Source organism: Liolophura sinensis, chromosome 3, assembly GCF_032854445.1.
Source record: "Liolophura sinensis isolate JHLJ2023 chromosome 3, CUHK_Ljap_v2, whole genome shotgun sequence".
NCBI lineage: Eukaryota > Metazoa > Mollusca > Polyplacophora > Chitonida > Chitonidae > Liolophura > Liolophura sinensis.
The window spans coordinates 663,377-686,182 of NC_088297.1; the positions used below are offsets into that span (position 1 = coordinate 663,377).

The 22,806-nt window shown below is 38.2% G+C and overlaps 1 protein-coding gene across 1 annotated transcript in view; it reads right to left on the reverse strand.

The window, feature by feature from the left end:
• LOC135463646 (glutaminase liver isoform, mitochondrial-like) overlaps positions 1-22,806 on the reverse strand; it is a 55,409-nt gene that overhangs the window by 12,230 nt on the left and 20,373 nt on the right. Inside the window, exons 2-11 of the mRNA XM_064741008.1 lie at positions 17,835-17,937; positions 16,546-16,682; positions 14,458-14,587; positions 13,225-13,304; positions 12,534-12,697; positions 10,347-10,438; positions 9,169-9,227; positions 7,656-7,722; positions 6,006-6,056; positions 362-538 (exon numbers count right to left, since the gene is read on the reverse strand). Coding sequence (XP_064597078.1) covers positions 362-538; positions 6,006-6,056; positions 7,656-7,722; positions 9,169-9,227; positions 10,347-10,438; positions 12,534-12,697; positions 13,225-13,304; positions 14,458-14,587; positions 16,546-16,682; positions 17,835-17,937 — 1,060 coding nt within the window. The remainder of the gene's footprint in view (positions 1-361; positions 539-6,005; positions 6,057-7,655; positions 7,723-9,168; positions 9,228-10,346; positions 10,439-12,533; positions 12,698-13,224; positions 13,305-14,457; positions 14,588-16,545; positions 16,683-17,834; positions 17,938-22,806) is intronic.

Sequence of the window (22,806 nt, forward strand, 5' to 3'; positions counted from 1 at the left end):
ATCCCGTGACCCTTTGGTACTAAGAAACAGCTGTCCCGGTGCAGCCTGATTTTTTTTCCCCCACAGCAACAAACAATAGAAGTAGTCCGGTATGCAGTTGTACTTTTTCATTGGATAAGCTAGTCAATAAAAGTTCAGTTGACCAATCCAAAGTTCGGGTTATTTATAAATTGAAAACTTACATCACTGTTGTTCTATCACTGACACAGGCATATTATGGGATAATAAACATTGTACTACCACAATGAACCGAAGAGGGATAATATAAATGATGTCTTTTTTACATTATCTTTAATCTTTACTTGACTATTGGCACACAAAAATGAATTCGGGCCTACCAGAAGTCAAACAAATGGCCTACCGTAAAAGCAAATTGTCCTGAGTAGTCGTACATGCCACAGGAGTGCATGAGAGACAGAGTGTTTCTGACAGACTCAGAAATGACCACACGCTCTCCCGTGATTGGACAGATCCCGCCATTCGCCAATGTCCCTGCCATAAGACTGGCTGAGTCACATGTCACTTCCACAGAGCATAACTGTAACAGAGATAAGGTAACTAATGTTAGATCTTGCCAGTCTCAAGAAGCTCTCATGAAAAAATTCACACTCAGAGCACAACTGTAACAGAGATAAGGTAACTAAGTTTAGAGCTTGCCAGTCTCAAAAAGCTCTCATGAAAGAATTCACACAGAGAGCACAACTGTAACAGAGATAAAGTTACTGTAACTGTAGACTTTGCCAGTACTAAAAAAGTTTTCATGAAAGAATTCACAGAGCACAACTGTAACAGAGATAAGGTAGCTGTAACTTCTAGACCTCGCCAATACTGAGAATTTTTAATGAAAAAACTCACACAATGCTAAGCTGAGGATGTTAAAAGCCTAAGCAAATGTAAGTGAGAATATTCAGCCCAGAAACAAAAACTTTGACAAAATTTGACACACAAAGGCCTACGTGAAGTTGCTTCTCTATGTGTCTTGCTGCAACAACGACACTGTTGCACTGAGGCATTTCCTTCCACAGTTTATAATGTTTGCAATCAATATACAAGTAGACGGCACAGGTAAAAAATTCAGAACATGTCACATAGCTTGCCGTCCACAGAGAATCAAATTTTCACTGAGCTATGATGACCATTGGGAATTATTAAAGAGGCTATACCAGAAATTCTTTTTAATTCTATTTAATAAATCAAACATAATTATCTCTATTTATCAAGAACAGCTCAAATTCTTGACTTTCAGTAGATGTCACACTAACACCTACATTATTCATAGCATTAAAATGATTCTGAAGTTTGTGATAGCAGATACATGTATAAAGCTGGTAGCGTATATAAAGTTTGTGACAGTAGATACATGTATAAAGCTGGTAGCATGTATACAGTTTGTGACAGTAGATACATGTATAAAGCTGGAAGCATGTACACAGTTTGTGACAGTAGTTAAAATGTATAAAGCTGGTAGTGTGTATAAAGTTTGTGATAGTAGATACATGTATAAAGCTGGAAGCATATATAAAGTTTGTGACAGTAGATACATGTATAAAGCTGGTAGCATATATAAAGTTTGTGACAGTAGATACATGTATAAAGCTGGTAGCATATATAAAGTTTGTGACAGTAGATACATGTATAAAGCTGGTAGCATATATAAAGTTTGTGACAGTAGAGACATATATAAAGCTGGAAGCATGTATAAAGTTTGTGATAGTAGATACATGTATAAAGCTGGTAGCATATATAAAGTTTGTGACAGTAGATACATGTATAAAGCTGGAAGCATGTATAAAGTTTGTGATAGTAGATACATGTATAAAGCTGGTAGCGTATATAAAGTTTGTGACAGTAGATACATGTATAAAGCTGGTAGCATGTATAAAGTTTGTGATAGTAGATACATGTATAAAGGTGGTAGCATATATAAAGTTTGTGACAGTAGATACATGTATAAAGCTGGTAGCATGTATAAAGTTTGTGATAGTAGATACATGTATAAAGCTGGAAGCATATATAAAGTTTGTGACAGTAGATACATGTATAAGGCTGGTAGCATATATAAAGTTTGTGACAGTAGATACATGTATAAAGCTGGTAGCATATATAAAGTTTGTGACAGTAGATACATGTATAAAGCTGGTAGCATGTATAAAGTTTGCGATAGTAGATACATGTATAAAGCTGGTAGCGTGTATAAAGTTTGTGACAGTAGATACATGTATAAAGCTGGTAGCATATATAAAGTTTGTGACAGTAGATACATGTATAAAGCTGAAAGCATATATAAGGTTTGTGATAGAAGATGCATGTATAAAGGTGATAGCATATATAAAGTTTGTGACAGTAGATACATGTATAAAGCTGGTAGCATGTATAAAGTTTGTGACAGTAGATACATGTATAAAGCTGGAAGCATATATAAGGTTTGTGATAGAAGATGCATGTATAAAGCTGGTAGCGTATATAAGGTTTTTGATAGAAGATGCATGTATAAAGCTGGTAGCGTATATAAAGTTCGTGACAGTAGATACATGTATAAAGCTGGTAGCGTATATAAGGTTTGTGATAGAAGATGCATGTATAAAGCTGGTAGCGTATATAAGGTTTTTGATAGAAGATGCATGTATAAAGCTGGTAGCGTATATAAGGTTTGTGATAGAAGATGCATGTATAAAGCTGGTAGCGTATATAAGGTTTGTGATAGAAGATGCATGTATAAAGCTGGTAGCGTATATAAGGTTTGTGATAGAAGATGCATGTATAAAGCTGGTAGCGTATATAAGGTTTTTGATAGAAGATGCATGTATAAAGCTGGTAGCGTATATAAAGTTTGTGACAATAGATACATGTATAAAGCTGGTAGCATATATAAGGTTTGTGATAGAAGATGCATGTATAAAGCTGGTAGCGTGTATAAAGTTTGTGACAGTAGATACATGTATAAAGCTGGTAGCATATATAAAGTTTGTGACAGTAGATACATGTATAAAGCTGGTAGCATATATAAAGTTTGTGACAGTAGATACATGTATAAAGCTGGTAGCGTATATAAGGTTTGTGATAGAAGATGCATGTATAAAGCTGGTAGCGTGTATAAAGTTTGTGACAGTAGATACATGTATAAAGCTGGTAGCATATATAAAGTTTGTGACAGTAGATACATGTATAAAGCTGGAAGCATATATAAGGTTTGTGATAGAAGATGCATGTATAAAGCTGGAAGCATATATAAAGTTTGTGACAGTAGATACATGTATAAAGCTGGAAGCATGTACACAGTTTGTGACAGTAGTTAAAATGTATAAAGCTGGTAGTGTGTATAAAGTTTGTGATAGTAGATACATGTATAAAGCTGGAAGCATATATAAAGTTTGTGACAGTAGATACATGTATAAAGCTGGTAGCGTATATAAGGTTTGTGATAGAAGATGCATGTATAAAGCTGGAAGCATATATAAAGTTTGTGACAGTAGATACATGTATAAAGCTGGAAGCATGTACACAGTTTGTGACAGTAGTTAAAATGTATAAAGCTGGTAGTGTGTATAAAGTTTGTGATAGTAGATACATGTATAAAGCTGGAAGCATATATAAAGTTTGTGACAGTAGATACATGTATAAAGCTGGTAGCATATATAAAGTTTGTGACAGTAGATACATGTATAAAGCTGGTAGCATATATAAAGTTTGTGACAGTAGATACATGTATAAAGCTGGTAGCATATATAAAGTTTGTGACAGTAGAGACATATATAAAGCTGGAAGCATGTATAAAGTTTGTGATAGTAGATACATGTATAAAGCTGGTAGCATATATAAAGTTTGTGACAGTAGATACATGTATAAAGCTGGAAGCATGTATAAAGTTTGTGATAGTAGATACATGTATAAAGCTGGTAGCGTATATAAAGTTTGTGACAGTAGATACATGTATAAAGCTGGTAGCATGTATAAAGTTTGTGATAGTAGATACATGTATAAAGGTGGTAGCATATATAAAGTTTGTGACAGTAGATACATGTATAAAGCTGGTAGCATGTATAAAGTTTGTGATAGTAGATACATGTATAAAGCTGGAAGCATATATAAAGTTTGTGACAGTAGATACATGTATAAGGCTGGTAGCATATATAAAGTTTGTGACAGTAGATACATGTATAAAGCTGGTAGCATATATAAAGTTTGTGACAGTAGATACATGTATAAAGCTGGTAGCATGTATAAAGTTTGCGATAGTAGATACATGTATAAAGCTGGTAGCGTGTATAAAGTTTGTGACAGTAGATACATGTATAAAGCTGGTAGCATATATAAAGTTTGTGACAGTAGATACATGTATAAAGCTGAAAGCATATATAAGGTTTGTGATAGAAGATGCATGTATAAAGGTGATAGCATATATAAAGTTTGTGACAGTAGATACATGTATAAAGCTGGTAGCATGTATAAAGTTTGTGACAGTAGATACATGTATAAAGCTGGAAGCATATATAAGGTTTGTGATAGAAGATGCATGTATAAAGCTGGTAGCGTATATAAGGTTTTTGATAGAAGATGCATGTATAAAGCTGGTAGCGTATATAAAGTTCGTGACAGTAGATACATGTATAAAGCTGGTAGCGTATATAAGGTTTGTGATAGAAGATGCATGTATAAAGCTGGTAGCGTATATAAGGTTTTTGATAGAAGATGCATGTATAAAGCTGGTAGCGTATATAAGGTTTGTGATAGAAGATGCATGTATAAAGCTGGTAGCGTATATAAGGTTTGTGATAGAAGATGCATGTATAAAGCTGGTAGCGTATATAAGGTTTGTGATAGAAGATGCATGTATAAAGCTGGTAGCGTATATAAGGTTTTTGATAGAAGATGCATGTATAAAGCTGGTAGCGTATATAAAGTTTGTGACAATAGATACATGTATAAAGCTGGTAGCATATATAAGGTTTGTGATAGAAGATGCATGTATAAAGCTGGTAGCGTGTATAAAGTTTGTGACAGTAGATACATGTATAAAGCTGGTAGCATATATAAAGTTTGTGACAGTAGATACATGTATAAAGCTGGTAGCATATATAAAGTTTGTGACAGTAGATACATGTATAAAGCTGGTAGCGTATATAAGGTTTGTGATAGAAGATGCATGTATAAAGCTGGTAGCGTGTATAAAGTTTGTGACAGTAGATACATGTATAAAGCTGGTAGCATATATAAAGTTTGTGACAGTAGATACATGTATAAAGCTGGAAGCATATATAAGGTTTGTGATAGAAGATGCATGTATAAAGCTGGTAGCGTATATAAGGTTTGTGATAGAAGATACATGTATAAAGCTGGTAGTGTATATAAATTTTACAAACAATATTTCCAATTTTGAACGGTGCACAGATAAAGCTGATATTTTGTGAAAAGTAATTAGTTTGGGTATTCTTAAAATACATGTATAAAGCTGGTAGCATATATAAGGTTTGTGATAGAAGATGCATGTATAAAGGTGGTAGCGTATATAAAGTTTGTGACAGTAGATACATGTATAAAGCTGGTAGCATATATAAAGTTTGTGACAGTAGATACATGTATAAAGCTGGAAGCATATATAAGGTTTGTGATAGAAGATGCATGTGTAAAGGTGGTAGCGTATATAAAGTTTGTGACAGTAGATACATGTATAAAGCTGGTAGCGTATATAAGGTTTGTGATAGAAGATACATGTATAAAGCTGGTAGTGTATATAAATTTTACAAACAACATTCCCAATTTTGAACGGTGCACAGATAAGGCTGACATTTTGTGAAAAGTAATTAGTTTGGGTATTCTTAAAAAATAGCAAAAAATCAACTGGTTTTGTACTGATGGATTTTTGGCCCAAAATATCTGGTATTGCATCTTTAAGGGTCACCATGGTTACTGAGATCATGGGGAGGTGGCACCTGGTTACAGACAGTGAGACAGTAGATGTTCATGAGCACAAAAACGTGTATCAAATGAACACATTATCACCTCACCTGAAAGTAAAAGTCCATCGTCTCCATCAGGTTGGTTCCGTGAGGAAAGCACTGAAACCAAACAGAAATTACACGCTCTATATAGTTGTAAAATCTTCTATAAACATATAAAAAAATGTCTAACAACCTGAAGTTCCGCCGATGGCTAAGTTGCACATTTTGACTGATTCTGATAGTTCTAACGGGCGTTGTTTGGGAGGTCGGATGACACTCTACTGTACAAATCTTGTTTGGGAGGTGTGGGTGAGTGAGTGCTTGGGGTTTAACGTCACACGTAACAGTTTCTCAGTCATTTGATGACGAAGGAGTCCTTAGAATGTATGTAATGTGCCTCCTTGTTGCAGGACAGACTTCCACCATTCTTTTATCTAGTGTTGCTTAACTGGGACGCCTTACCGAGCCATTATACTGATACCGGTCAACCAGTCATTGCACTATCCCCTTCATGCTGAACGCCAAGCGAGGAAGTTACAACTTCCTCTTTTTAAGGTCTTAGGTGTGATCCGACCCAGGATTGACCCTGGATCTACCGCTCTCGAAACGGACGATCTACCAACTGTGCTATCGGGGCTGGGAGGCAGGATGATGATACCCTACTGTACAAATGTAAGCTAAAGCACCAAAAGCAGTATTTTATAATATTCCTTTGCCTTCACAAATGCACTGATTGGGACGAAACTTTAGGTCATTCATCACAAATGTAAATTCAAAATTATTTTGAGGTAAAGTGTAGAAAATCAGCTTAGCTTTCCAATTTCCAGGCGTGTATTTATTTATTTGCTGGATCTTTAACACTGTATTAAGAATTTTTTTCACTTATACTATGGTGGTCAGTACCATGGGTGGTGTAAACTGGAGTGCCAGAGATGTCTCACGCAATACATGGCAACCTTTCCCAAGTGTGTTGTGCCAATAAGCATTTTTCATCGGGTGTAGACTGGGGTGCCAAGGGTAACCCACTGATCTTTCACACATTATATGGCAACCTTTCCCAGGTGTGACGTACCAATAAGCATTTTTCATTTGATGTAGACTGGGGTGCCAAGGGTAACCCACTGATCTTTCACACATTATATGGCAACCTTCCCCAAGTGTGACGTACCAATGAACATTGTTCCTTTGGTGTAAACTGGGGTGCCAAGGGTAACTCACTGATCTTTCACGCATTATATGGCAAACTTTCCCAAGTGTGACGGACCAATAAGCATTTTTCATTTGGTATAGACTGGGGTGCCAAGGGTAACCCACTGATCTTTCACGCATTATATGGCAACCTTTCCCAAGTGTGATGGACCAATAAGCATCTTTCATCTCGTGTAGACTGGGGCGCAAAGGGTAACCCACTGATCTTTCACACATTACATGGCAACCTTTCCCAAGTGTGACGGAACAATAAGCATTTTTCATTCAAATAATGCTTGCATGAGTAAAGCATGTTGGAGGGATGAAAACGGCAAAGGCTTGAATAAGCTTACATCCAAGGTTCCAAGGTTCCAAGATAGGGGTTCTATGTATTTTAGTTCATAATTCAATCAGATGTATAATTAACATGCACAAGTATATGTGGATAGATATTTGTCAATTCACCAAGTCACATGAATACCAAACACACATGTAAGCCAGAAACAGATATCTGTGAGGAATACACACCTGGTTCTCTCTTAAATAGTACCCTAGGGCATAATTTCTGTCGGCAGACTCCCTCTCAGACAGGAACCTGTTTTTGAAAATCAAACCAAAACAAAACTGAAGAAGTGAAAGTATAATGTTATCCATTATTATTTATTTCTAAATTGACTACAGTAAATCTTTAACCTTTTCAACTTCTAGGCAATTTTTTCAGTGGAATTTATGCACACAATTAATCTGAAAATGACGCAAAATGAATGTTTTTGTGGGTCACTAAAGACGCAAGCCTCATGGAGCAAATTATTCCTTTAAACCCCATAACCCTCTTTAAATATTTTAAAATATTGGTCGCACTGGTCATTGAAAAAGTTGAAGAATTCGGTACTGCAGTGTGTAATTCCTAACTCAAAAAGTTTTCACATATACAAGTATGATGGCAGTCATGCAGAATGAAGAAAGCAAATCAAGTGCCCAAACTTTTTGCCACTGCAGACAAATTATTGACAGCCGGATTCATACAAGCCTGTAATCTGAATGATCAGGCATTAATGAGTTAAGGTGTTTCTATCAATCAACATTTTCATCTAATTTGACAGCTGTTTTTTCATGGAAAGCCTTTTCCTCCACAGTAGTACAAGTGAAATATTCTGGAGTAGGATGTGAAACACCAATCAAGTAAATAAATGAGTAAATGACACTGTTTCCTTGTCACAGGCCAGTGTCCGTGTCATAATATGTACTGTATGTCAGACAGAGTTGCCTTGCTAAAGATACCTTGCAAATAGGGTTCCCCACCCAGTCACAATACAATGAGTCCACCTATTAGAGACAAGTGTTTCCGAAATCAATGAGTTTTAGCCATAACCTGACTTGGGATTGAAATCAAGCCTTTACTGTTTGATTGACTATTTGATTGACTGATTGGTGTTTAATATTGCACTCAAGAGTAAGAACTTTTCACTCCTATGACAGCTTTATGGACCAAGGTTTGCCCCGAGGAACCACCAACCTTGGCAACCCAATGCATGGTACTGAGTGAGTGAGTGATTGGGGTTTAACGTCATGCTCAACAATTTTTCAGTCATATGACGACGAAGGAATCCTTAGAGTGTATGTAATGTGCCTCCTTGTTGCAGGACGGATTTCCATCCCTCTTTTATTTAGTGCTGCATCACTGAGACAACTCACCGAAGGCAAGTAAGCCGCCCCGCCCAAGCCATTATACTGCTACGGGTCAACCAGTCTTTGCACTATCCCCTCCATGCTGAACGCCAAGTGAGGAAGCCACAACTTCCTCTTTTAAAGTCTTAGGTGTGACTCGACCCAGGATTGATCCTGGATCTACCGCTCCCGAAGCGGACGCTCTACCAACTGTGCTATCCGGGCTGGTGTACGTGGTACTGAGATGCTGCCTGACTCCAAGCTGCAGTTAAAATGGTGAGAGCTGGATTTGAAAACTCAACCTCAAAGCTTCAGCCTTCAATGAAGATGTTCTGTCGACCCCAGCAGTGTTGAGCGAGCATCAGTTACTTACGTGGCATTGCTGAAGCCTACATACTCCCCGCCTGTGAACCTCTTGAGTTTGCTGGCTGTCTGAAATCAAAAAATATTTATTTATTTTATTTGATTGGTGTTTTACGCTGTACCAAAGAATATTCTGAAATCAATAACTACAATTTACATGCGAATCACTGCTGCTTTGTAATTCACACATTTAAATAATTATCAACCGTCTATATGCTCGACAAGAAATTGGATCATAGACACAGCGCATGGTTTTAAATCTTCTGTACATGGGAAGGTCTGCTAGCAACCTGCGGATGGCTGTGGGTTTCCCCGCCCCCGGGGTTTTGCCCGGTTTCCTTCCACCATAATGCTGACCATCGTCGTATAAGTGAAATATCTTGAGTACGGCGTAAAACAGCAATCAAATAAATAAATAAACTAATAAATAAATAAACTAATAAATAAATATTCTCTCGTCTGGACATATAAGTTCATCAGTTTGGGGAAGTTCACTTATACCCCTACTTGAGCAATACATTTTTAGTCTTCAAACCCTGATGAATTAACGTTTTCAAACTGGATCTAAAGTTGAACTGGTCAAATGTGTTGAAGATTTACAGTACTCCCAGCGTGTCTCAAACAGGCTGCAGGCTAATGAATGTCCAATATGAAGGTTGCTGACCACTCTTGTTGTACATTTCTAAGGTTTATCAGCAACCTGCGGATGGTAGTGAGTTTTCCCAGGCTCCACTAAGTTTATATACCACCCACCATAATGCTGGTCGCCGTCGTATAAGTGAAATACACTGTATTTTTAACTACGGCCATAAATAAATATTTTATTTTATCTGATTGGTGTTTTACGCCGTACTCAAGAATATTTCACTTATACGATGACAGCCAGCATTATGGTGGGAGGAAACCGGGTAGAGCAAGGGGGAAACCCACGACCATCCCCACGTTCCTGACAGACCTTCTCACATACAGCCGGAGAGGAAGCCAGCATGAGCTGGACTTGAACTCACAGCGACCACATTGCTCCTGGGTCCTGGGTCATTGTGGCTCCTGGGTCATTGTGCCACGCTGGAGTGATAACCCTAGAGCCCCCTGTATAGTCATTAGGCTACCCTAGTGCACTAACCAAATGAGCCACGGAGGCCCTTGGTTGATAAATAAATAAAGTAAAATAAATACGTAAATACTGACACTATCAAACCTGTCCGCAATGCTCATGCCCTGCCCCATCAGACTGCACACCACAATGGCCCCAGAGTTGATCATTGGATTGTGAGGCTTCTCTGGAACATATACAAGGACACATGTACCTCCATTTTGCATACAATAATCACATATACCGACAGCAAGACTATGTCACACCTGCGTGTTGTGCCGGTAAGATGGAATGATATCTCAGTGAGAAGAGGGATCCACATTTTTGGGGTCACGAAAGATCCACATTTTTGGGGTCATGAAAGATCCACATTTTTGGGGTCACGAAAGATCCACATTTTTGGGGTCATGAAAATACTGATCTTCCCAACGAAATATCAGGCCATATTATCCTGCAACACAAAACGAACACGAATGAATCACAATGAAGATCATCATATCGTGGACCAAAGTTCTTGCATTATTAAAGATGTTTCAAACAACGGGTGTTGTGCAGCCCAAACCAACGTAAATGCTAAAATATTTGCCGTAGTTCGACCACTTAATAGTTATTTTCGACTCAATTTGCAAAAACGATGAATTAAAATGTCTCAAGAAGATACTGAGTTAAGTTTTTCTTGTTTGCAGCTGAATTGTTAGAAGTCTTTTGAATTGAAGACAACAAAAGTTATTGACTAGTACCCTGTTCACAAGTGTCGCTATCAGCATCAATGCTTGTCTGAACAAGAATAAAATTTATCGCCCAAAAACTCAGAGCCTGAAGTCTGCTCAGCGATGTCAGTGTTATACATAGGAATTTCATTGTCGTCCATGACTGGTTCAAATTGATAAGGCAGCCCATTGGCCTCTGTATAGTGTATTGATTTATTTGATTGGAGTTTTTTACGCCATACTCAAAGAGTATTTCACTTACAGGATGGCGACCAGCATTATGGTGGGAGGAAATGTGCAGGCAGAGTGCAAGGGAAACCCCTAACCATCCACAGGTTGCTCGAATCCTTCCAAAATACAGCTGGAAAGGAAGCCAACCGGAGCTGGACTTAAACTCACAGCTACTGCACTGTTGAGAGGCTCTTGGGTCATTGTGCCACGCTGGCATGATGACCCCACAGAGCCCCCTGTATAGTGTACCCCTTCCGATGGGAATAACCAGGTTAAAAGGCAAACCAGTCATGAGGAGTCAGCTATGACATCGCCATTGAGGCACATGTATTGGGTGGCCAGCTTGAGACTGGTTAGGGCAATAAATCTATTATTTTCACTGAATTTAAAGTCGTTAATACGTTTTCTCAGAAGTCCTTCCGACAGTGAACTGTTTAAACAGGTTGCGATCGTTGTAATTATGACCATTAGCTGAATCTAGACACTAATCTTTTACGCTATCATAGAGTACAGACTTTGCCATCTACATGAGCCTGTTCCAGAAGACTACACATAAAATATTCTGTATAGCCAGCAACACGCTTGACCACTCACTAGCCATCTTTATTTTTATCTAATCGTTGTCATGTTTGCTTCAAGTCTCGCAGCTGTCAAACAGACAAAATCTGGTATACACCTAATTCATCGTACTTTCAAAGGTCAGGGAAATTTTGTTGTCATGTTTGCTCCAAGTCTCGCGGCTGTCAAACAGACAAAATCTGGTATACACCTAATTCATCGTACTTTCAAAGGTCAGGGAAATTTCGTTGTCATGTTTGCTTCAAGTCTCGCGGCTGACAAACAGACAAAATCTGGTATACACCTAATTCATCGTACTTTCAAAGGTCAGGGAAATTTAGTTGTCATGTTTGCTTCAAGTCTCGCAGCTGACAAACAGACAAAATCTGGTATACACCTAATTCATCGTACTTTCAAAGGTCAGGGAAATTTAGTTGTCATGTTTGCTTCAAGTCTCGCAGCTGACAAACAGACAAAATCTGGTATACACCTAATTCATCGTACTTTCAAAGGTCAGGGAAATTTAGTTGTCATGTTTGCTTCAAGTCTCGCAGCTGACAAACAGACAAAATCTGGTATACACCTAATTCATCGTACTTTCAAAGGTCAGGGAAATTTCGTTGTCATGTTTGCTTCAAGTCTCGCGGCTGACAAACAGACAAAATCGGGCATACATCTAATTCATCATACTTGTGAAGTTCACGGAAATTTGGTTGTCATGTTTGCTTCAAGTCTTGTGGCTGACAAACTGACAAAATCGGGCATACATCTAATTCATCATACTTGCGAAGTTCAGGGAAATTTCGTTGAAGGCCGTTCCACTCGGCTCGTGACCCACATAATCATGGACAACCTCTGAACCAAGGTCATCCAACACTAGGGCATAGGTCAAAGGTTTGCTCATGGACTGCAGGCAGAATGGGATGTTCACATCTCCTACAGAGAATCTGAAATTCAGAGAAAAATGGACAAAAAGTAAACTAATCACTCCCTGAATCCAGGACAAAAGCTTCAAAAATTCCAAATATTTACAAATCAAATCAAATTTTCTGTATTCATCAAGAATAGCTGAAATCAATGCCTTTCAGTACATATCACATGCATGTATAGTGTTAAAATCATTCTAAAGGTTACATATAAACATTGCTAGAGTCTAAAGATTTTGTCAGGGTTTCATAATCACTCTAAAATCACAACCAACATGGGTTTCCTTTACATACATGTACCCTGACTGTAGAAAAGCTGGGGCCGCTTTCACAAAACTGCACAGATCATATTTCTCATAAAAGACAGTTTTTATGTTAAAGTGCCATAAGGCGACATCGTCTGCGAGAAAAGTTACGAAAAACTGATTCATGAAGTCTTGTGAAAGAGAGGCCCAGTCTTGCAACCTATACACAGTGTTGTAGGCTATAACCACTACAAAATTAAACTGAAAAAGCGAATTTGTAATCGTAAGTATAGCTGTAATTACCTCTGGCCATCCACTGTGCAAACAGAAACTCCCCAAAGGTCCGGGCTGAAGCGAGCCAGCTGGGGAATGTAGGAAGCCACCTGAAAATCAGCACGAGTCAACATAGAAACAATGAACCAATAAGAATCAAGCAAATGGTTAAATATGCAAATCTGATAAACAAACATGGCTGAATTAGGCGGTTCGAAAAACTGCTGCTGTACACAAAGTTTTACCAGCACCAAAGAATATCTGAAGCAATTATCGCATAGAAACTAAAACAAGAAAAAGTTCAGAACAGACAACCTGAATGACCCAAAAATAGCGCCCCTTGCTTCCAAGGAGGTAAGGATTAAACATATATAGAGTATATTTAAATACAAGGAAGCTACAGGTTTGTGAAGGAAGTTGTTTTGGGGGGGGGGGAGGTGAGGGGAGGGGCTGCTAAGGCGACAACAACATTATTTTGTCTTACGAAAGTAATTTGAATCACTGTCTCTTAAGAACGATACAACACTAAAAACTCAAAAAACAGAATAAGTATAAATTGAAAATCTGATCTTTGTGCTTTTAAGATTTTTCAGTTTTTCAAGACTTTGTGATCACGCAAATATGTTTCCAACAGGAAAAACTGCAAACTTTCCACAAATTAGAAGATTGTCAATTTCTGTTATTTTCAGACCCTCTTTTGCCATTGATGATGCGAGTTCAAGTCCAGCTCATGCTCGCTTCCTCTTTGGCTGTATGTGGAATGGTGTGCCAGCAACCTGCGGATGGCTATGGTTTCCTTCCACAATAATGCTGGCCACCGTCATATAAGTGAAATATGCTTGAGTAAGGCATAAAACACCAATGACAGAAATAAATCCTCTGACAATGAAAAAAGATTTCTTCCACCCATAAAACAAGTAAGTTAAACTGGACAAGATTTTCAATAAAGACAGAATTATGAGAGAAAAAAAATGACACCAGACATGATTATTGATGGAATGGAAATAAAATTGAAAATCCCACTTTTTATTTTGTCAAAACTGAAGGTTTTTCTAATTTTGATTATCTTTTTCAAGGCTTTCTGACCTCATTGTCACATGGCTGAGACAGCCTACCTCCCAAAAATTTACTCATTTCTGAGTGTCACTTTCATTTTTACTACTCTCCTTCAACATTCAAAGGAGATTTATTATGCTCAGAGAACAAAAACCTAGCCTGGTGCAGCTTTCCCTAGTTATGTTCATAAAATTGCTTGGGATTTACCATTCCATTGTTATTGGTCTTGGCTCTCCAGTAGAGATTTTCTATCCTCTTGGAAAAAGCTGTAAATTCTGGAATTATCAGACGATTCTGGAAAGCTTTGGCCAACAGCACAATGTTATCTGTGACACATCTGCAACAAGATGTGAGTGTGACAAGACCTTAATAGTGTGACAATTATCGGACGATTCTGGAAAGTATATGCCAACAGCACAATGTTATCTGTGACACAGCCAAAACAAGATGTGAGTGTGACAAGACCTTAATAGTGTGACAATTATCGAACGATTCTGAAAAGTATATGCCAACAGCACAATGTTATCTGTGACACATCTGCAACAAGATGTGTGTGTGTGACAAGACCTTAATAGTGTAACAATTATCGGATGATTCTGAAAAGTATATGCCAGCAGCACAATGTTATCTGTGACACATGTGCAACAAGATGTGAGTGTGACAAGACTTTAATAGTGTGACAATTATCAGACGATTCTGAAAAGCTTTGGCCAACAGCACAATGTTATCTGTGACACAGCCAAAACAAGATGTGAGTGTGACAAGACTTTAATAGTGTGACAATTATCAGACGATTCTGGAAAGTATATGCCAGCAGCACAATGTTATCTGTGACACATCTGCAACAAGATGTGAGAGTGACAAGACTTTAATAGTGTGACAATTATCAGACGATTCTGGAAAGCTTTGGCCAACAGCACAATGTTATCTGTGACACAGCCAAAACAAGATGTGTGTGTGACAAGACCTTAATAGTGTAACAATTATCGGATGATTCTGAAAAGTATATGCCAACAGCACAATGTTATCTGTGACACATCTGCAACAAGATGTGAGTGTGACAAGACTTTAATAGTGTGACAATTATCAGACAATTCTGGAAAGTATATGCCAACAGCACAATGTTATCTGTGACACATCTGTAACAAAATGTGAGTGTGACAAGACTTTAATAGTGTGACAATTATCAGACGATTCTGGAAAGCTTTGGCCAACAGCACAATGTTATGTTTGGACACATCTACAACAAGATGTGAGTGTGACAAGACCTTAATAGTGAGACCTGTGAGGATAAATGTTAACACAATACTCTGGGTGGGAACAGACTTATACATGCAAGTCAGGTTAGCATTCAGAAATCTGTGTCACTGGCCTCAGACGCAGCCAGTCAGCTCTTAAACCACCTGAGCCATACCTAAAGCCATTCTAGTCCTCAAAAAACGTTTGGGCTCCCAAGCTGTTGGCCACCCAAGCTTATCAAGCTGTCCTAAAACTAACAAATAAACTGAACAAAGTTAAATTTTCATGCAAATTTCTTTTATTCACAGATTTAAAAGCTCTCAGAAAACAGCATTTTGTGATGAATTATATAAAATTTCAATAACCTTTAATACTTGGGATGAGAATCTTCAATTTTTTTCTAGATATGGCGTTGAGAACTGGCGTAAAAGAAACAAGAAACCACCCTTGTTTAATGACCCACCTGTAAGTCTTGTCATTATTATCACCCCTCTTGCATAAGGCTGGCGAGCGTGTTTTGCGCACCTACCCTCAACCTTTTTGCATAAGAAAGAGCAACTTTCAGCGCAGTTTATGCACATTACCAGTAATAATTAGATTTTAGATACAGAACAGCATTGGTCAGACTGGCCAATTTCATCGCCTCACAAAAACAACTTCTGTCTACACAGAGTAAAACCCTCAGAATATGCCTGAACAAACACCCTGCAATTACAATACGTGTTGATTCATACTTCACGGACTAGGGAGTGTAATACCCTTTCTCAAAGTGAAAGGCTTACATGTTAAAGCTGGGCACAATTTTCAATTATGGTGAATGACCCAAAATTCCGCCAAAAAATTGCAATTTTAGAGGCAAATATAAAATATTTTTTTGGGAGCGGAAACAATGTTTCCAGACAGGAATATGTACCTTGCAGGCAAACATCTGAACAGCTTCCAAAGATCAAGAGACTTTCAGAATCAGGCCAAAATGTGCAACTTTTGTCACAGGCGAAATTTTAGATCACTTACCCGAAATCTCTTGTAACCATGGTAACTATACAGGTCGCTTACTCTCTAAATGTTTCCTTGTCGATGTTGATGCCATCCAATCCATCAAAGTCAGCGACTTTAGCCTGGAGATGTGAGAAGTTACCAATGGTCTCCTTCAGCCGTGGGTCTTCTTCCCGTAGGCCCGTTGCCTTGAGAGCCTGAAAAAACACAAACAACAGGATTTATGCATTTATTTAATACAGTTCAATACAGTTCAATACAGTTCAATACGGTTTCACACCTTACTGAAGAATGTTTCAAATGTACAACAGCAAGCTCAGGGTCATACCTAGAAAAACACTAAAGGTTCTGAACCCAAACTTTAATGAAAAAAAAAAGTCACATTGTGACCGTGCAGAAAGAAATTTTAAAAATGAAACTCAAAATGATGCTTTTTTAAGAGCTTTTAAGCCTGTGAAAGAAATGTACTTTTCATTGGTAAACCGTCATATTTTTGATTGACTTACTTGTTAGTATTAATACAGCTTGTTTTGTTTGGGCGGTTAACAGTTTGGGCAGTTAACAGTTTGGGTGGCTTACAGTTTGGGTGGTTTACAGTTTGGGGCGGCTAACAGTTTGGGATCTCAAACGTTATCCAGAACCTAAGTGACTCCAGGTATGACATCTACTGACAACCTTTCTCATACGTGACATACAGTACATGTGTACAACACCACATTGGTGGAATACAAGTGGCCTTTCAAGGGATACAGAATCAATTCTGATTGGCTGGTGGCAGAATTTAAACCAGGAAATCCTATCTCAACCGTCAGCCAATCACAATCGATTCTGCATCACTTTAACGATGGCTGTGTACAAACTGGGGTTCACATATTACACACAGTATACACATGTTCATTTATTTATATATTTATTTGATTGGTGCTTTATGCCGTACTCAAGAATATTTCACTTACATGACGACAGCCAGCATTATGTTGGAAAGAAACCGGGCAGAGCCCGAGGGAAACCCACAACCATCTGCAGGTTGCTGACAGACCTACATGTGCATGTATACTAGCTATTATTGTACATATTATCCCGCATAAGACAAAATACTCTAGTATTACAGCATACCCAGTACATATATGTACAACCAATAATGTAATGTACAACCAATAATGTATAACCGTGATGTACAACCAACAATGTACAACCAATAATGTACAACCAACAATGTACAACCGATAATGTACAACTGATACTGTACAACAACTAATGTACAGCCGATAATGTACAACCAATAATGTAATGTACAACCAATAATGTATAACTGATAATGTACAACCACTAATCCATCCATGACTCACTGCTTTAAATCTGTTGACAGACAATCTTTGGGTCTTGTCACATAAAAGGTTGAACAGCACATCTTCAAAGTGAGGGGGTCTGGGAGCCTCCTGGACACTGGGGCTGTGGGGAGAGAAGGAATTAGACTGTAAAGTGTGAATTAAAACAGTGGTGACTGGGGTATAGTTTTACATACATGCAGCTGTGGGAACGTTAGCCCTGGAAAAGCCTTTCTATATATACCTTGAACATGTACTTATGTACATCATTACATACACCTGTAATATGTAAGTATGTAAACATGTAGATCAAAAACCCTTCATAAATACTTTTGAACGTGGGTATTGTTTTATTTCAAAAAAAAACAAAATTAAGGCTTGATTTTCGCTGTAACACACTGCAGATATACACGTATATGCATGCCAGTAAAAACAGACAACATCAAGTATTTGAGGATGAGAAAGCCTGTGCTTTTCAAGCCAAAGAATCCACAGATGTCTTCGAATAATGAACTGTTAGCAGATGTACATTCCTTGGATATTTTTCTTGTCCTAGTATCAAACACAATGACGTTTCAGGCCAGTTCTCATATGTCCCTGGGGGCCTCCGTGGCTCAGACGGTCAGCACGCTAGCGCAGCGTAGTGACCCAGAAGCCTCTCACCAATGCAGTCGCTGTGAGTTCAACACCAGCTCATGCTGGCTTCCTCTCCGGCTGTACGTGGGAAGGTCTGCCAGCAACCTGCGGATGGTCGTGGGTTTCCGCCGGGCTCTGCCCGGTTTCCATCCACCATAATGCTGGCCGCCGTCGTATAAGTGAAATTTTCTTGAGTGCGGCGTAAAACACCAATCAAAAAAAAAAAAAAAAAAAAATCATATGTCCCTGTATTCACAGTTGAATGTCAAATTCAAGATATATTTACAAGTAGTATGTCATGGTTGAGATACAGCCATATATATGCAATACCAGTCAAAATGGACAGTGGACTTTAAAGTGTCACTGATATACACAGACACTTGATACATGTTGTTGCTGTTGTCTGGGACAGGCAGTTTGACAAAACTGTAACTTATGCACTGTAAACACCAAACACTGGCTCACATTGCAGTTTAGTCTGGGTATGACTGGTGAGGGTGCAGGTATGTTATAACAGGATTTTAACATTTAAAACAATGAAACAGACAACTCATCTTGGTGTAGCAGAGCAGGTATAACCTTTCTTAATCACAAAGGCCATGTTTTAAGGTTAAATGTGCTATTTTTGGTCAATTTTTGCCTGGAAAAGGCCTTATTCATCAATATTTGGAAAGCCAGTGTCCTAGTATTAGACTTTAAGGGACATGTAACAATGCCGAGACCTGAATTGTTGTCATGGTTGTACAGGGAGGGTGTTGTCATGTCTCCCTGAAGAGTATCATTACTGTCAAGCAGGTCATAAGAGATTACTGTCAAGCTTGTTACATCTCACCAATGCGGTCGCTGTGAGTTCAAGTCCAGCTCATGCTGGCTTCCTCTCTGCCATATGTGGGAAGGTCTGCCAGCAACCTGCGGATGGTCGTGGGTTTCCCCCCGGGCTGTGCCCGGTTTCCACCCACCATAATGCTGGCCGTCGTCGTAAAAGTGAAATGTTCTTCAGTACGGCGTAAAACACCAATCAGATAAAAAAATAAATAAATCAAGCTTGTTACATCAAACATTAGTGTTAAGCTTGTTACATCAAACATTAGAGTCAAGCATGTCACAATAAAGACTTCCTGACTACTGCCAAGCTTGTAATGTTAAACACTGTCATGCTGCAGACCTTAAATATTTCTGTCAAACTTGTGATGTCAAACTAAGTTCACCATCAATACATGTAGTGTAGATGTACATACTGCTAAGTTCACCATCAATACATGTAGTGTAGATGTACATACTGCTAAGTTCACCATCAATACATGTAGTGTAGATGTACACACCGCAAAGTTCACCATCAATACATGTAGTGTAGATGTACATACTGCTAAGTTCACCATCAATACATGTTGTGTAGATGTACACACCGCTAAGTTCACCATCAATACATGTAGTGTAGATGTACATACTGCTAAGTTCACCATCAATACATGTTGTGTAGATGTACACACCGCTAAGTTCACCATCAATACATGTAGTGTAGATGTACATACTGCTAAGTTCACCATCAATACATGTAGTGTACATGTACATTCTGCTAAGTTCACCATCAATACATGTAGTGTAGATGTACATACTGCTAAGTTCACCATCAATACATGTAGTGTACATGTACATTCTGCTAAGTTCACCATCAATACATGTAGTGTAGATGTACATACTGCTAAGTTCACCATCAATACATGTAGTGTAGATGTACACACTGCTACGTTCACCATCAATACATGTTGTGTAGATGTACATACTGCTACGTTCACCATCAATACATGTTGTGTAGATGTACACACTGCTAAGTTCACAATCAATACATGTAGTGTAGATGTACATTCTGCAAAGTTCACCTTCAATACATGTAGTGTAGATGTACATACTGCTAAGTTCACCATCAATACATGTAGTGTAGATGTACACACTGCTACGTTCACCATCAATACATGTAGTGTACATGTACATTCTGCTAAGTTCACCATCAATACATGTTGTGTAGATGTACACACCGCTATGTTCACCATCAATACATGTAGTGTAAATGTACACACCACTAAGTTCACCATCAATACATGTAGTGTAGATGTACATACTGCTAAGTTCACCATCAATACATGTAGTGTAGATATACACACCGCTAAGTTCACCATCAATACATGTAGTGTAGATGTACACACCGCTACGTTCACCATCAATACATGTTGTGTAGATGTACACACCGCTAAGTTCACCATCAATACATGTAGTGTAGATGTACATTCTGCAAAGTTCACCATCAATACATGTTGTGTAGATATACACACTGCTAAGTTCACCATCAATACATGTAGTGTAGATATACACACTGCTAAGTTCACCATCAATACATGTAGTGTACATGTACATTCTGCTAAGTTCACCATCAATACATGTAGTGTAGATGTACACACTGCTACGTTCACCATCAATACATGTTGTGTAGATGTACACACCGCTACGTTCACCATCAATACATGTTGTGTAGATGTACACACTGCTAAGTTCACAATCAATACATGTAGTGTAGATGTACATTCTGCAAAGTTCACCTTCAATACATGTAGTGTACATGTACATACTGCTAAGTTCACCATCAATACATGTAGTGTAGATGTACACACTGCTAAGTTCACAATCAATACATGTAGTGTAGATGTACATTCTGCAAAGTTCACCTTCAATACATGTAGTGTAGATGTACATACTGCTAAGTTCACCATCAATACATGTAGTGTAGATGTACACACTGCTACGTTCACCATCAATACATGTAGTGTACATGTACATTCTGCTAAGTTCACCATCAATACATGTTGTGTAGATGTACACACCGCTATGTTCACCATCAATACATGTAGTGTAAATGTACACACCACTAAGTTCACCATCAATACATGTAGTGTAGATGTACATACTGCTAAGTTCACCATCAATACATGTAGTGTAGATATACACACCGCTAAGTTCACCATCAATACATGTAGTGTAGATGTACACACCGCTACGTTCACCATCAATACATGTTGTGTAGATGTACACACCGCTAAGTTCACCATCAATACATGTAGTGTAGATGTACATTCTGCAAAGTTCACCATCAATACATGTTGTGTAGATATACACACTGCTAAGTTCACCATCAATACATGTTGTGTAGATGTACACACTGCTAAGTTCACCATCAATACATGTAGTGTAGATGTACATTCTGCAAAGTTCACCATCAATACATGTAGTGTAGATGTACACACTGCTAAGTTCACCATCAATACATGTAGTGTAGATGTACATACTGCTAAGTTCACCATCAATACATGTAGTGTACATGTACATACTGCTAAGTTCACCATCAATACATGTAGTGTACATGTACATACTGCCAAGTTCACCATCAATACATGTAGTGTACATGTACATACTGCTAAGTTCACCATCAATACATGTTGTGTAGATGTACACACTGCTAAGTTCACCATCAATACATGTAGTGTAGATGTACACACCGCTAAGTTCACCATCAATACATGTAGTGTAGATGTACATTCTGCTAAGTTCACCATCAATACATGTTGTGTAGATGTACACACTGCTAAGTTCACCATCAATACATGTAGTGTAGATGTACACACTGCTAAGTTCACCATCAATACATGTAGTGTAGATGTACATACTGCTAAGTTCACCATCAATACATGTTGTGTAGATGTACATTCTGCAAAGTTCACCATCAATACATGTAGTGTAGATGTACATTCTGCAAAGTTCACCATCAATACATGTAGTGTAGATGTACACACCGCTAAGTTCACCATCAATACATGTAGTGTAGATGTACATTCTGCAAAGTTCACCATCAATACATGTTGTGTAGATGTACACACTGCTAAGTTCACCATCAATACATGTAGTGTAGATGTACATACTGCTAAGTTCACCATCAATACTTGTAGTGTACATGTACATACTGCTAAGTTCACCATCAATACATGTTGTGTAGACGTACACACTGCTAAGTTCACCATCAATACATGTAGTGTACATGTACATACTGCTAAGTTCACCATCAATACATGTAGTGTAGATGTACATTCTGCAAAGTTCACCATCAATACATGTAGTGTACATGTATATACTGCTAAGTTCACCATCAATACATGTAGTGTAGATGTACATACTGCTAAGTTCACCATCAATACATGTAGTGTACATGTACACACCACTAAGTTCACCATCAATACATGTAGTGTACATGTACATACTGCTAAGTTCACCATCAATACATGTAGTGTAGATATACACACCGCTAAGTTCA